The sequence below is a fragment of the Enhydra lutris genome, unplaced genomic scaffold (assembly GCF_002288905.1).
Source record: "Enhydra lutris kenyoni isolate GAN:26980312 unplaced genomic scaffold, ASM228890v2 scaffoldscaffold2, whole genome shotgun sequence".
Classification (NCBI taxonomy): Eukaryota; Metazoa; Chordata; class Mammalia; order Carnivora; family Mustelidae; genus Enhydra; species Enhydra lutris.
This window is the reverse complement of record NW_019154086.1, coordinates 32,993,846-33,009,530: the sequence shown is the minus strand read 5'-3', so window position 1 is coordinate 33,009,530 and position 15,685 is coordinate 32,993,846. Positions and strand designations below refer to the sequence as shown.

At 41.2% G+C, this 15,685-nt stretch overlaps 1 protein-coding gene across 5 annotated transcripts in view; it reads left to right on the top strand.

Moving 5' to 3' along the window:
* Positions 1–15,685, top strand: part of LOC111151358 (potassium voltage-gated channel subfamily A member regulatory beta subunit 1) — a 393,149-nt gene that overhangs the window by 294,200 nt on the left and 83,264 nt on the right. For all 5 annotated transcript variants that reach the window (XM_022509353.1, XM_022509326.1, XM_022509336.1 and 2 more), the window contains exon 3: positions 13,792–13,829. In XM_022509353.1, coding sequence (XP_022365061.1) covers positions 13,792–13,829 — 38 coding nt within the window. The remainder of the gene's footprint in view (positions 1–13,791; positions 13,830–15,685) is intronic.

Here is a 15,685-nt window from a genome sequence, read left to right as displayed (position 1 = left end):
GTTTGGGATCCAGGCCATTTTCTGCCTTCTTTGTTGAGTTGTTCTGCGTTCTCTGGGCCCAGCACTTAAGGTCATACTGGGATCTCGTAGAGGGATCGAGTCCATTCCAATGATGTCCCAACTGCCGCCTGCACTAGTTTTTGACCCCGATGGCCATTACAGTCACATAGGAGTTTTTAAAAAATATCTGTGCCTGGGATCTTCCTCAGACCAGTTAAACCAGACTCTCTGAGGGAGGAGCAGGGCATCAGCTCCCAAGTGGTCCTAGTCATTGGACCAGAGTTGAGGAACACTGGCCTGGACAAGGAGCTTCAAACTCTATTTCTGAACAGTTGAGGAGGCAGTCCTGGGTCACTGTCCAAGTTGTTTGCTTATCAGGTGGCTGACTTTAACATGGAAGCTTTTAGAACCTGAGAAATTTCACTTCCCAGGCTGTGTAGGAGGCACAGCCAGAGAGCAGGGCAGTGGTCATGTTTGGTGCCCAGTGCAAGAAGCAAGTGCCAGGTGCGGTGTTTGTTTTTCATTTAGCTTTGGTTCCTAATGAAAATTCAGAAATTTGTGGCATTTTTATTGTTTCGTTCGCCATTCTCCATGGGTCACTTCAGAGAAATCCAAAGGGAATAATAAACTTTCCCAAGCTTTGTTAAGATGGATATACTGTTAGAACTGATACATTCTAATGTTGACCTTGGCTTTCACTGTGGTCTCTGGAAATGTTATTCCTCTTCTTACGGAACTTCTGGTGCTTCATTTATTATCTCTTTGGATGATAAGAAGGAAAGCAATGCTTAGTAATAAGCATCTGTTGTGTTTGTAGGGCTGTACTAGACACTTGATAGAAGCTGTTGAAATCACAAGAGCATGGGCTGTGGACCCAGAGTGCCTGGGCTTACATCCTGGCCCAAATATTCCAGCAAATAAACCCAAATTACAGCATGGTCACATGTTTCAAGTGACATAATGTCTATAAAGTATGTAGTACAGTGCTTGGCACAACACGAGACTCCAAAAAGCATTGGCTGTCTTTGTCATCGTGTTACTAAGTTCTCACGGCAACCCTGGAGCGGGCATCATCATTCATAGTAGAGAGGAGCCAAGTCTTCAAGGTGAACCTATTTATCCATGGATACCCTCAGTCTCAGGTGTAACTGAGAGGAAATGAGAACACCTACCATTTAGGATTGTTGAAAAATAAGAGAAAAAATTTCAGGACCTAAGAGGGAGTTGACCTGTAAAAGGAGTCTGTTCTTGATGTAGGAGGGACACTGATAAATCAGATGGATGGTTTCCTTTTCTTGCAGAGAGTTGGCAGGGATTTCCACCCAAACTCATAGTGAGTGGTCCCTAAGGTTCTAGATGAATCACAAAATGATCAAAGATGGAGAGTCACCAGGTAGATACTTTTGTGCCCCCGGGAGTTTCTTCTGGGAACAGTCTCGATATTTCCTGAAACCAGGGCCCCTGGTGCTAGCAGAAGGAGTAAAAAAAGAATATCAGTGCTTTAAGAGGACAAATGCAGGCATTATTCTACCATAATGATTCCCAGATCCATGCCAGCCTCCCAGCCCCCTTCTGGATGTTCTTTCATATACATACCAGAGTAGTGATTAGTGGATACCCAGAAAACTAACTCACAAAGGCCATAGATGGAGTCATGTAGACGAATTTGTTTCCAAGCAACAAATTAATGAAAAGAAGATCAGCAGGCAATAAAAAAAAAAAAAAGCTTATTGAACATTCCTTCTCTGCCGATCATTTCTTATCTGCTGTTCTTGAATTCATTCAGGCATTAAACACTTTATAAGCCCCGCCTCTGTACCAGGTTTCATATGGTCTCTTGAGAGACAGAGATTATCCTCTGTTTTTTGAAAATGTTAGTAGTTCTGAAAATGTCTCCAGAAGACCAGTCTTCTGTGTTTGAGAGTAATCCAAAATATTGTTGACACAGAAATATTATTTTTATATTCTTTGATATCTCTGGCTATGTACATTTCTAGGTAACTTTTCATACAGTATCTTAGGAAGTTTCTTCCATTCCTGTAAAATTGAGACTATGGGGTTATACTGCCATCACCCCAAAGCCAAAGCCTGGCTGGGAACATCAGTGTCCAGACCAGGCTTCTCCCATATATTAATTACTTTTTCAGTATAGTATAAAATGTCATTTCAAAGGAGAATGTATGTAGAATGTATGTAGAATCTATGTAGAGTTTGGATTAAATAGTATCTCCTAAGATTACAAATAACATCAGTATGCTTTTGATTCAGTATTGCTTCATTTTCTCCTTTACCATGATACATTGCTATGCATAATTTGTGCAAAGGGAAGATCTCTATCACTTAGTTAGAAATAGTGCATTAAAAAACTTCCATGCATAGTTCTATGGGAGACACAAAAATACCCCATCCACTTGATATAGCTAAGAATTTTCCATTAAGAAAAGGCTGTTACAAGTTGAAGGGAGAAAGAAAAAGCTGAAATCATTAACAGCTGGTAACCATCAGGCATAGATAAAATAAGCTAATAGAACTAGGTCTGTAGTTAATAGGTCTATATCTACAGTCTATAGGTCAATTTGAGTGTAAATTGGGGTTGGGGACTTTTTAATCTTTAGATTTTTCTTGAATTATCCCTTATATATTTCCTCAGTTTTAATTTCTATAAATATCAAAAAACTCTTAGTCAAAAAATATGTGGATCATTTTGCATTCCTATTTTCATTAGCAATATTGAATACTGTAAGATCATTAAGCTCAGAGTCCAACAGGGAACATTTGAAGTCTACCTTAAAATATTTTTCATTTTATTTTATCGTGTATTACCCTCATCTTGTTTTCACTTTAAGTTTCTTTGCCTTACATGATAATGGAATTAAAATTTCTTTCCTAGCATATCCTGATAGTTCTATAAACATACCTAGTGGTTTTTATGTACAGATACACCAGAGTTATTAAAAACTTTTACTGTTTGGGGAGACAAGAACTCACTGAACCATCAAAAAAGCATATCCCTACACAAAGATAAAGATTTGATACGAGCTATTCAGAGCTAAAAGAAAACTATAAAGGAGGCCACAGCTTTCAGACTTCTTGACAGCAGTGTTTTTTTTTTTTTTAGAGAGTTTTCATTCATAGTAACTTCTATGGAATGGCAAAGATAAATTTAAAAAAAAGATACACACGCATACACACACACACACACACACACAAATACATACACAGAGTGGTCACAAGTATATATACATATATTTATTTGAGTGTATACTATGTTCCAGATCCTGTGCTAGGAGTTTACAGAAAAAAAGGAAAAAAGAAAAAAGGACTTTCAATCTTAACAGCAGATCCCATTTTGAAGGAAGATATTGAAAATACTTTTGTTTCTTTAAAACAAAAACAAAACAGCAATTGCCATTTAGCCCTGGTGTCCCATTTTATTTCACCTACAGGAACTAATCTGTGCATCTCATAGGAGTTCTTCCAAAGAACAAAATGAATAAGGCATATGAATGATGCATGGTGGTTTTAAGTGCCCTGGAAACTTCACTGGAAGAAATCTTTTCAGCATGTAATTATCAATATGAAAAAATATGAGGGATGAGGAATTTTAATCAAGAAACATAATACAGAATGCTAACAAAATATAGACACTACCTCTTTGTCATGTTCAGGAAGTAGGGAATGCTGTAATTGATTGAAACCCTTGTTTGTGAGTGGATTTCTCAGTTAAGTACTAATGATTTTTTTAAAAAATGCTTCTGGTTATAAAAATTATATTTCAACAGTGTAGGCACAAAAGTAATCTTTCTCTGACTGATTGACTTTGCTTAGCATAACACCCTTTAGTTTCATCTGCATCATTGCAAATGGCAAGGTTTTTTTTAATGGCTATTTAATATTCCATTGTATATGTGTGTGTGTGTGTGTGTGTGTGTGTGTGTGTATACACCACATCTTCTTTATCCATTCATCTGTTGATGGATATCTGGGCTCTTTCCATAGTTTGGCTATTGTAGACATTGCTGCTATAAATACTTGGGTGCACATGTCCCTTTGGATCACTACAATTGTATCTTTGGGGTAAATACCTTGTAGTGCCATTGTTTAGTCATAGGGCAGCTCTATGTTTAACCTTTTGAGGAACCTCCATACTGTTTTCTTACTATGTATCACTAATTGTAACATCTAAATGTGGGGAGTGGGTTATTGTTTCCCAGTGGAAGATGGAGAGCAGTGAAATTTCATTCCTATGTTATGTTCACAACAGCTCTGTTGAGTAATGTCAACCCCCACAGTTCAGCTTTATAATGCCAAGCTGTCTCTCCTAAACTTCATGTTCCCACCCTGCCTTCAGTACTTCCATCACTACGTCCTCGTCTTTAAACTTGCATTGATCCGATTCATGGGGAGACAAAACAACGTGGTTCCAGGCAGATTTGCCATGGAACAAATCTTAAAACCAAATGGAGGTGTGGTGCAAAAACAAGTTATGCTGAAAATTAAATAAAATTTTAAAAAATGCGAAAAAACAAAACAAAACAAATGGAGCTAGCAGTATCCCTTGACACCAAAATATGTAAAGCTTTAAATCAGAGAAAAGAAGGAAAATGTCAAATATTTGTACATTCTCCAAAAGGATCATGAAGAACCTATTGTCAGTCCCAGCCATTTAACCCTCAAAATGTCAAGGCTACACATAGGCATTAGAAGAAGGTCCGGGGTTCAGCTCTGCACAGGTTTTTCTGGGATGTCCAGCCTGCCCCACCCCAACCTGACCTAATCTAGGACCACTCCCCTTTGCTTTTGCCTTGCCCACTGGTACACCGTGCCCCAGAATTCCTTCAATGGCAGGCACACCTCCTTATGGCGCTGCCCTTAGCCTTTGCTTCAGAGTTCATAAGAGTTGAAGAGCTTAAAGCCCAGGATGGTTCTGTGTGTGAGGTCTTACTGGAAAACCACTTAAAACCCGTCCTCAGGTTGAGTTGAGAGAATGTGGGGCATGGAGGTGGCTCAGAAGACTGGGGGCAAGTGTATGCCATTCTTCACAGATGAGACAATTTGGGGGCAGAAACTGGTGTAATACTTAAGAAAGTTCAGTGGAGGAGGAATATGGCAGAGGGAAGAACATAGGAAGTTTCGCGAAAGCGGGGTGTTATTACAAGCAAACACCATGCACATCACTTGTCTGGAGCAGTGGTGGGGCTGGGGGGGGAGGCATCATTAACAGAAAACAGCACAGGGCTGGGAGAGACCAGGGCCTTGGAGAGTCTGCAACTAACCAGCTGTGGAAAGATACTTCTCTACTACTCCACTTCCTCATCTATAAAATGTGGGAACGCTTCAGATCTTCCAGACATGCCCATAAATGAGAATACCACTTGCACTTTACCCGTCTGAAAGCCCACTTTCATTCCACATGGACTTCACCACTTCCTTAGCTACTTGCATAGCTGGTTCAAGCTCTTTTATTAAAGTGCAGGTATGACATCCTCCTCTCCCTCTCCCCCAGAGCCAGGGTGGTATTACTGGTTCTTGCAAGAAGAGGTAATCAAAGTAAAAAAGAAAAGGCTAAGTTGTTATCATATTTGTTAACTCAGGCCAGATGCTCATTAGCAATACACTAGAAGCCAAAAATGAAAAACCAGACTGCAGCCTGGATCCAAAAATAAGGGCCAGACTCTGTGGAAAACATCAACAGATGCAAAACCAGAACAAGGAAGAACGTTCTGTCTGCGCCGTTGGAAAAAGACAGAACCTTGAGCTATATCCCAGGCACACAGGCACGGATCCGTATTTAGGTGATCAGTGGCGGCCACCCAGGTTTAAAGATAAAGAGGAGATACAAAAATCTCAGCATGGGAAGAGTCTATGGTTTTCAACCCTGGCTGCAATTGGAATTATCTCAGCGTCTTTTAAAAGTTCCGATTCCAAGATCCTGTCCCCAGAGGTTCTGCTTTAATTGGTCTGGTGAGGGACCATTTAAAGCTACTATTCAAAGTCCCCCAGCCTGTGCACACTTGCAGCCAGAGCTCAAGACCTCTTATCCAAGGTCATGAGAGAGGGAAACAACCGACATGCTGCCCATGTTCTGGGTTAGACACCCCTTCTTCCTAGGACTGGAATGTCCGTAGTTTGAACACGTTTACTGATTTAATAAATGATTATTAGGTACCTACTGTGTGTAGCTTCCACTTCAGGGGCTAGGATGAAAAATTAAATTAAACTTGGCCTTGCCCTTGGGACAGTTGATGGGGAAGTCAAAGGAGAAAATAAATTACCTAGCCACAAAGCAATGTGGTTAGTACAAGAATAGTGGTTTGTTCAAATTAGTAGGATGAGAGTGAATGGGGTGACTTCTCCTTCCATCAAAGTCTGAACACAGAATCATGAAATCATAGAGATGAAGGAAGCTTGAGGTTCTGAATTTTGTGTGTAAGGAAACTAGAAATCAAGAGGTTGGAACAGGACCTAAAACCCTAAAATACTCATTCTGACTCACCAGAGGAAGTGTTATGGAACTGTGTTCCACAGCGCTGAATTCCAAGGCTCGTTGTTAAGGAATAAGTAGGATTTATTGGGCACAAGGACATGGGAAAGGGTTCCATTCCCAGAAGGCTCAGCGTGAAGTTCAGACAGGTAAATACCTTGGAAAGTACACGCAGGGCAAGGACCTGGACTGATAACAGGTGGTGGCCAACAGCTTGGTGCCCCTCCCCCAAATGAGCACTGGTCCTGGACTTACATGCTTTCCTGCTTTCTCATGCAGTTTGGGGGGGATGGTCCTACCTTCAGCTCCACTTCTCTCTAGGAATAATTCTATTCTAGTGGGAATAAATACATTAGTTTTGCCCCATGAGTTGTCTAAGTTTAATGAGATCTGGGCCTTGAATGTCGAACCGTAAACTTTTCGGTGATATACCAGATTAATAACTGTACACACCTCTAGATTAAATAGTCTTTGACATTGGGTCAGCCCTGACTACCTAGAGTTGACATATGCTCTACTTGCAAAACAAGAATTGTTCAATCCATAATGAAATGTGTTGAATTGGTTCTCCATTCTCCTCTTCCTCTGACCTTGGTGTTGTCCCTCAAGTTTCACCTTCTCTCATATCCCACATCCTTTTAATCAGCAAACCCTGTTGGTTCTCCTTCAAAAGCTATCTAAAATTCAAGTACTTCTCACCATCCTCACTACTACTATCTCAGACCAAACCATTGTCCTGCATCATCTGGGTTATCCCATCAGCCTCCTAATTGGGGCTCATGTATCAGACTAGCCGCAGGAGTGTGTCCTCCATACCACAGATGTTCCATTTCGAAGAATGTGTGGCTGTGTCCCTTCTGTATTCAAAATTCCTTATTGGCCTGTCCAGGGTCCTTCATATGACTGACGGGACCCCCTGTGATTTGTTCTCTATGACTCCTTGGACCTCACTTTTTCTTCTCGGACCACACAGTCCTCCTTATTGACCTTGAGCATGCAAGCAAGCCCCTGCTCCCCACAGTTCACCCTGAAATTGGAATGCTCTTCCTCCAGATGGCTGCGTGGTGAGCTCTTCTACTTGTTTTGGGTCTTTCCTCAAAAGCCACTTTCTTTGTGAACTTTATTTGGCCACCCTATCTAAAATCTCAACACTCACATTCTGAAATTTCATATACCCTACCCCTGCCTTCTAAAAATGACCCTCTTTAACACTTATCAGTAAGCATTATGTATTTTATATTTTATTGACTTACAAAATATTAACATTCACAAATAAGTACTATATTTTTAATTTTTCTGATTATTTTGTCTTTCTTCCTAAACTGGCTCCAGAAATAATTTTTCATTTTGTTCACTGGTATATCCTGATAATTTAAGCCTGGTACATGGTACACTCAATAAATGCTAATTGAATGAAAAAGTACAGAAAAATTACCTGTGGCATTATGAATATTACAATTGCATTTACACATTCCTTTTTTGATAGCTATTTTAAAAAATCCAAACCATAAGAAGTTCAAATTGAACTATAGAAAAGGAAGTCACCAAATCTATAACCTTAAAATGATTCAAACCTCAACTGAGGGACATTCTACAGTGTGCTGGACTGTTACTTTTCAGAAGTGTCAAGGTCAGGAAAGACAAGGGAAAACTCAGGAACAGTCATAGAGCAGAGGAGCCCAAGGAGATGTGATGACTAAAGGCAAAAGTTGGATCCTGCATTGGATGCTGGGACAGAAAAAGACACTAGAATTCAGAAAGGGTCTGCAATGTAGTTACCAGTACTGTACTGATGTTAATATCCTGCTTTTATTTTTGTTTGTTTTAAATATCCTGATTTTGATAACTGTGCTAGGATGATATAAATGTTCAAGGGCCAAGGATGTAGCCTACGTGAACAGACATTATTGCATCGAAACGTCTAAATAGCTCTTCAGAAATCGGAGAGGGAGACAATCCATGAGAGACTCTGGACTCTGGGAAATAAATGGAGGGCTGTGGAAGGGGAGGGCAGTGAGGGGATGGGGTAACCAGGTGATGGGCATTAAGGAGGGCACGTGATGTGATGAGCACTGGATTTTAGACGCAACTGATGAATCATTGAACGCTGCACCAAAAACTAATGTTGTACTCTATGTTGGCTAATTGGATTTAATAATAAATAAATATCTCTTCATACTCAAGCAAGGAGGTTGTTTAAATGATAAACATGTTTCCTGAATGAATGACAAGAAGCAATTACCCTATAAACCACCAACAAGGCAACTAATTGGCTGAGATGGGTGTGTGTGTGTGTGTGTGTGTGTGTGTGTACACACACACATATACATGCATGCATGTGCAAAACAGTTTTCTTTTTTTTTTTTCTGGTTCAGTCATTTTTCTGTGCCATGGTAGCTATATGCACTGGATACAAACAGATTTCCAAAGCATATGTTCCCTGGTATACAAAGGAGTTTTATCAGAAGACACAATAACAATTCAAAGTTCTCTTTCTACTCTGCTTTTAAAAGGCTGGAAATAACAAGTGTCAGTTTAGTAAAATTATCTTCTAAGTAATATCCCACTAATTTGAGATTTCACAGTAAAATAATCATACGCTGTTGTAGGTCTCAAGAAGGCATGTTCTCTCTCATTAGAGGCAGAAAAATGAGGAAACATGTCATAGAGGATTTTTAAGAATCCTATTAACTAACAAACCACCTTATATCTTCTGGAGGGGAGCAGTAAAGAGTAAAATCATTCAAGCGGAGTTCTCCTGTCTGGAAGGCTGCTGCTCGATCTCTCCCCAGCAGAAGGGTGCGTGCCCTGTTTGTAAGTGGGAGCTCTTCTTTTGGGGGCAGTAGGTGAACTCTGCCTATCCTGTTCTACCCCCTCCTCATCGGAGGCCTGGGGGCCAGAGAGATGGACTTTCCCTTGTCCTTCTCCAGGAAGGGGTTTGGCTAGGTGGGTCCCTGGAGACAGGGAGAAACACATCAATCACCTGGGGCCTCAACGAGCTGTTGACGAACATTATTCATGTTTCTATAGTCAAAATAAACATGTTTGTTTGGTGGGAAACTATCCCAGTATTTTTTAGATTAGCAGTCAAGAAGGCAATTCAATCCAATTTAACCAAAACATATTGATTATCCAGTAAGGACTTACTTCTGTTCTAGGGCTGTGGACCTAGGATGAATGGAATAAAATCTTAACCCTCAGATAGCTTATACCCTAGTAAAAGATATAAAAGTTTATGAGCAAATAACTATAAGATAAATGAGTAGGAAATGTCAGAAGGACCAGGGAGGTGGCAGACCTAAACAATGTTACAAGAATGACAAACTACGTCAAAAGGTATGTAGCTTAATATATACATTTATATATTTATATAATTTATATATAATACCCATATTCCACCTGTATTAAAAATTTTTAGCTAAATGGAAAAGAAAAAACAATTATTCCTATTTTTTTCCTAATTCATTACTGCTTCAATTTGAAATCTGAAGCCTGACATGTATTTCTTCTGAACCAGTCAGAATCTGTAGATTCTGATCTATAGAGTTAATCAGGCTCTGTATTTTTTCACTGTGATATACAGAATATAGCGTTAAATGCTTCAACTCAGGGGTGGGAGGCGGTTTTCTCAGATTTATTTTGGAATAAAGCTTCTCCTAAGCAAAGGCTCTCCCGATGTGGATCACATCTTTGTAAACGGTCCTGCCCACTGAGGGGATTCCTCCAAGATGTGTGTGTAATCCCAGCTTTCAACATTATCACATGCAGCCTTCAATACCATTTTGTACTACTGTCCAATAACTTTAAATCATAGCCGTTCACTTGTACCAACAAAAATTATCTGGGGTGTCTGGGTGGCTCAGTTAGTTAAGCATCTGACTCTTGATCTCAGCTCAGGTCTTGATCTCAGATTCATGAATTCAAGCCCCACATTGGGCTCCCTGCATTTGGCTCCATTACTTAAATTAAAAAGCAGGGTAAAAATAAACTAATAGAGGTAAGCTAAATAATGTTAATTTCTTTTCATAAAGTTTGAAATCCAGTATTCAATGGTCCAGCTTCGGAGAACAAATTTCAAGCTATTTTAAAATTATTTTTAATTATTTTCATTTCGGGAAACTGATTTCAGCATAAGAAAGGGGATCACATTATTCCTAAACAAGTGAATTTCCCAAAGATTCTGATTTTGTCAGGACTGAGAGAAGCCAATGAGACATTTGTACAAATACTTGCAAATGCACCCATAGAAAAATAGAAGATGTAAATGAATTGTGGTATCAGTAAGAAGCTTGCAACTTTGAGCCAATCTTTGCTGTTAAGTGGAGATAAGACCATATCCTCTGATGACAGGAACTGTTAAAAGAAACCTCTTCAGTATCACAGCCTAAGTAAGCCAGGAAATTTATCAACCAAACACTGACCTGATTTTTCTCCAAGATACAGAAGAATAGTTAATTCGTGGTACTAATTACTTGTCCCATTTCAGCTTTTTAGCCCAAAGCGATTCCTAATGAGTGATGAAATTAACGGACTTAGGCACAGTGCCCCTACAAAATACTACCACTCTGGGTCTGTTGCTTGACAAAGCCAACATCAACCCTGCCCTCTGTGAGAGCCTAGTCCCGGTAACACTTATAATTTGGAACAGTGCGTTCTACATCCAATGCTCTGCGAACTTTCTCATCACAAAGTAAACCATTTCCTGATATTTTGCCTTTCAGGGTCACCTTGTCTAAAAGTTTGTTGACCCCTCCAGAATTCTCCCCACATCACAGATAAATATAGCTAATGGTCTGCTATGATTTCATCCACATTTTCATTGGCTGCAAGAGAAGGTGCCACCAATAATTTAACTGATCCTGAAAGTTCTCAACCGTATTTTTAACATGCTGAGCTACAATGTTTCTGGTTACGCTAATGTTTGCAAATGCGTGTTTATGCTCCAGACACATAATTTCTGCTGCATTCAAAAGAGATTCTTATAAAAAACATTGTCTGTAAAAAGGTTTTGATGCCCAGGCAGTTTTTTTCTTTAATAGAGAACTACATTTCGCAGGAGATCACTTGTTTTATTCGCATTCAAAAACAAACACTACTGTTTTTTCAGTCTGTTAAGTTTTTCAACATCTATCTTCATATACCAGTGCTGGCTGGTTTTTTATGGTGCCTTAAGTTGTCATTTTTCTAGGCACAAGTTCTTTGTTGGGACAGTCTTCCCGTTCAACCCCCCAAACTCTCCAAAAGTGCTCTCTTATCTCTCTTTCTCTCTCTCTCTCTCTCTTTTTAATAATCATCTCTCTTTCTTAGGAGATGCATAAGCTTACCTTTTCCTTAACTTTACAGTGAGAAAAAAAGCAGTAACTAATAACTGCTATTTGATTTCAGTGTCGGAGCAAAAGGAAGGTATGTGTGCTTTCACGAACTAGGGAGTGCATAACCCTTACCCAGAGGGCACTGCCCCTCTGATTCAGGGCATGTCTGCCTTGTGGGGGACACCAGCCTTCTGTTGTTAAAGAAGCTGGAAATGAGACACTTGAAGGAAAAATTTCCTAATTATTTAAATAATTGTACCTTATTCAAAATTTATTAAAATGCGAAGAGGGTCAGCATTGTTCTAGCCAGGCAACACAGGTCGTCAAGCATGGGCTGCCCATCTGTAATCTCTGGGGATGTTGAGTAGAACAGTAAAATAATTTGTATCCTACTTTTGTTATAGTCCCTGAAAACTAAGAAGAGAAAAGGTACAATTCCACCAGGATGTTTCTAGGGACTATGGAATCCAAATGCCATAATTAATTTGGAAATAGTCTAATGAGGCAGTGAGATGCTGTGAAATGGATATCCTTCTTGAAGCCGGGCCTCTTTGGGGAATCCTGGGTATTTCCCTTATTAAAGGCTTGTTGACATCAGATTCCTCATCTGGAAGGAGGGATAGTATGGTTGGCTTGGAAGTTTGCTAAGACAATCAGAAATAAAAGTACACACGTTTCTCAGCATGCTGTCGGCGTTTGTAAGCTGTTCATAAATGCTAACTTTGACTGTTATGAAATGCAACACATACAACTCCACGCATTTCTTAGTATGCGCCACAAGTATCGATGGTTCCCTGGCTCTCCATCCTTCCCCTCCCTTCAGCGCCCCCCACCCCCTGCTTCTCTGCATCGTGTCTTCTCACTCTGCTCCATGGCCCACCACAGCTTACCAGCCCACGCTGATGGCCCCCACCCTCTTACCTCCCTTGGGCTCCTATCTGTACCTGGACTGCCCGTTCCTTCCTTCATCATTCCATTATCTCCTCTGCAACTCAAGCAAAGTGTCACCTCTCCCAAGAAGTTTTTCTGGAGGGCCACCACCCTCTGGTCTAGGTAGAGCACTCTCTCCCTTACTGATTTGGGTTTGCCTCAGTCTGGCTTTGTAGTGTTGGAAACTGTGAGCTCCTGGGAGAGAAGAACTAGGTCGGTCACCTCACTGTCCCTGGCACCTGGGTGTAATGCCTTTGCCAGGCATGTCATTCAGGCTAAAAACAAAAACAAAAACAAACAAACAACAACAACAACAACAAAACGGATCAAGGAGGGAATGAATGATTGCAATGACTATAAACTGGCCTGGCCAGAGCCAGTGTCTGCTTCCCTCTTGCTTTACAAATACAAATCTTTGGCTGCTGGTTGTGCCTCTCTCCCCCTGCCCTCCCAGTCCCCACTCCAGCCCTTGCCTCCACCTCCAAACCAATGGAGATTTCCATTCTGAAGTAGCAGGTTGGAACAGAGAACATGCTGAAGTGTCACCTCCTGGGGCTTGCACATGGGGACTGGAAGGACATCTGAGAGGATTCCTTTTGAGAGACCCCAGGGAATACAAAGCGGAGTCCCTTCTTGGAGGTCAAGAAAGGAAGACCGTAACAAAAGGGCTCTACCATTCCTTTTCAGAAATGGTGGCTTCATGTACCTTCACTTTTGTACCTTCAGAACTGGTGGCTTCACCACAATTCGTATAGAGCCAAAACAGTCTTGGTAGAACTGCATTCTTGCACCTGATCTTTTGTGGTCCTACATCAGAAGAAAAATCAATTTGTAGGGCAGGGCTTCAATTAGCATATGAGTCCTTTGAGTGAAGAGGGATACAGACCCCTACCGGAGTGTTCACTGAGGGCAGGAGGAAGGCTGGACTTCTTCCAGATACCCCATGTGGCTACCTGGAAACCTTTGTGAATGACCTAGCAAAGGCGTGAAAAAGTGCTTCCTCTCATTATGCATAATATTAGAAAAATGCTTATAAATAAAGTGCAAATATTTATTCTTTTCTAGGAACATGGGTGACATTTGGAGGTCAAATTTCAGATGAGGTAAGTTACCTTTGGCTTCCATTTTGGTGACCAAAGAAAGTGTAAAGCTGTGCAGTGGGAGTATTTTTCTTGGGGGTCCTAGTGTTTAATAAGGAAATGGTAAAGACTGAGTCAAAGATAATTCTCAGTTTTATCCTGCTTCTTGTATTTTTCACATTTAGACTATTAGTAGCCCTTGAGATTATCTATCTGTGAGATGTGCAGGCACAGTTGTTAGAGAACAAACCGATTTGGCATTAGTATTCAGTTGCTTTATGGAAAGATTTCATTGCTGTGGTGTGTGTGTGTGTGTGTGTGTGTGTGTGTGTGTGCGTGTGTGTGTGTGCGTGTGTATTTTGGCTCCACCTAGAATGACCAACTCATCCTAGGTTGCAGGGACTTTTCCTTTCTAGCCTGGGACCTTTCAGTCCCAGCTGATCACAGCGCCTTGGGCAAGTTGATCCAACCTCTCTGAGCCTCAGGTCCTCTGATGTGAAATGGGATGATAACATTTAAGAGCCATGGGGTCATGGCTGACCCCATGGGGAGCTCCAAAGCTGAGACGGCCCCAGAGTTGTCCCAGGTTAGGGCCGGAGGACTGAGTATTTATAGCCTTTGTATGACCAGTCATTGGAGAGAGGCTCCCCAGAGGTCCGTTGAAAGGGTTAACCACATTTTACGCATGAGGTGTTTATACAGCCCTCTGACTGGTGGGTAGCAGACACCCAATAATGGCAGCTATAAGAGTTTATTTACCATTAAATTCCTCTAAATCTTTGTTGACACATTCAAAGCAGTGATATTCTTATCCTGGCCTTTAAGGAATATCTTCATGGCATAAGTGAGTCAGGCGGGCATCGAGCATCAATAACTCCCCAAGGACCATGTTGTCAAATCCCTCCGATTCCTTTTTGTCTACCTGCAACACCACTGAGGAGTCTGGGATAGTATGTCTGAGCAGATACACTCCGTGGGATCCAGCCCCCTCTGCCACTAGATTTACTAACATTTACTAACAGTTGTCACATCAGTAAAATGCAGGGGATCGCCCCTACTCTGCAGGATCATGATTAAGATTAATGAGATGATGTCTATGAAGTGTTCAACCCAGTGCCTGGCCCAGAACTTACTATCTTCTTACTATCATTCCTAAGAAGAACCTTGGGGGAACAGACAGTCTTTCCCACTGCTTCTAAGTTCACCAGTGTTATTTATTAGATCCAGGGAATAGGAGCCTTATCTGCACATTCTCACCTGTCTGAATGCCCATTCCCGGGATTGAGCATAGGTCACCACAGAGAGTTTGTCCCATGGGGGATTCCCTGGAAAGTAGACCATGCTGGAGATTAGCATACAGAACAGTAATTAGAAAGTTGGGCCCCAGTGCAGTCTTAACACTGACCCCGGCTGACCCCATGGGGAGCTCCAAAGCTGAGACGGCCCCAGAGTTGTCCCAGGTTGGGGCCGGAGGACTGAGTATTTATAGCCTTTGTATGACCAGTCATTGGAGAGAGGCTGCCCTGGGAAGTGGGTCTCACCTTGGGCGGGACAACTGTTTTAGCCAAGTGCAATTTCCTGGCAACTAGGAGAATAGGTCCAGTTCTGAAGGAGGCTCTGGGGGGTCGTCAAAGGGCTCATTATAGGGCTATCTGACCAGTATCAGGTAAAGTGTGTGGAGGAGGCACAGAGACAAATCCACAAATATCAAAACCGTGGCCACAGACTTGAGTCAGATACAAAGCAGGTGACCGGGAGGGAGATCTAAAATTAATTATCCACTGAATCCAGCAAGTGCATGACCTTCTACTGCCTGTTATGGCAGCCAGAGGAGAAAAAGACAAAAATACCTTTGCTTTAGGAGCAGAAGGGCCAACTGT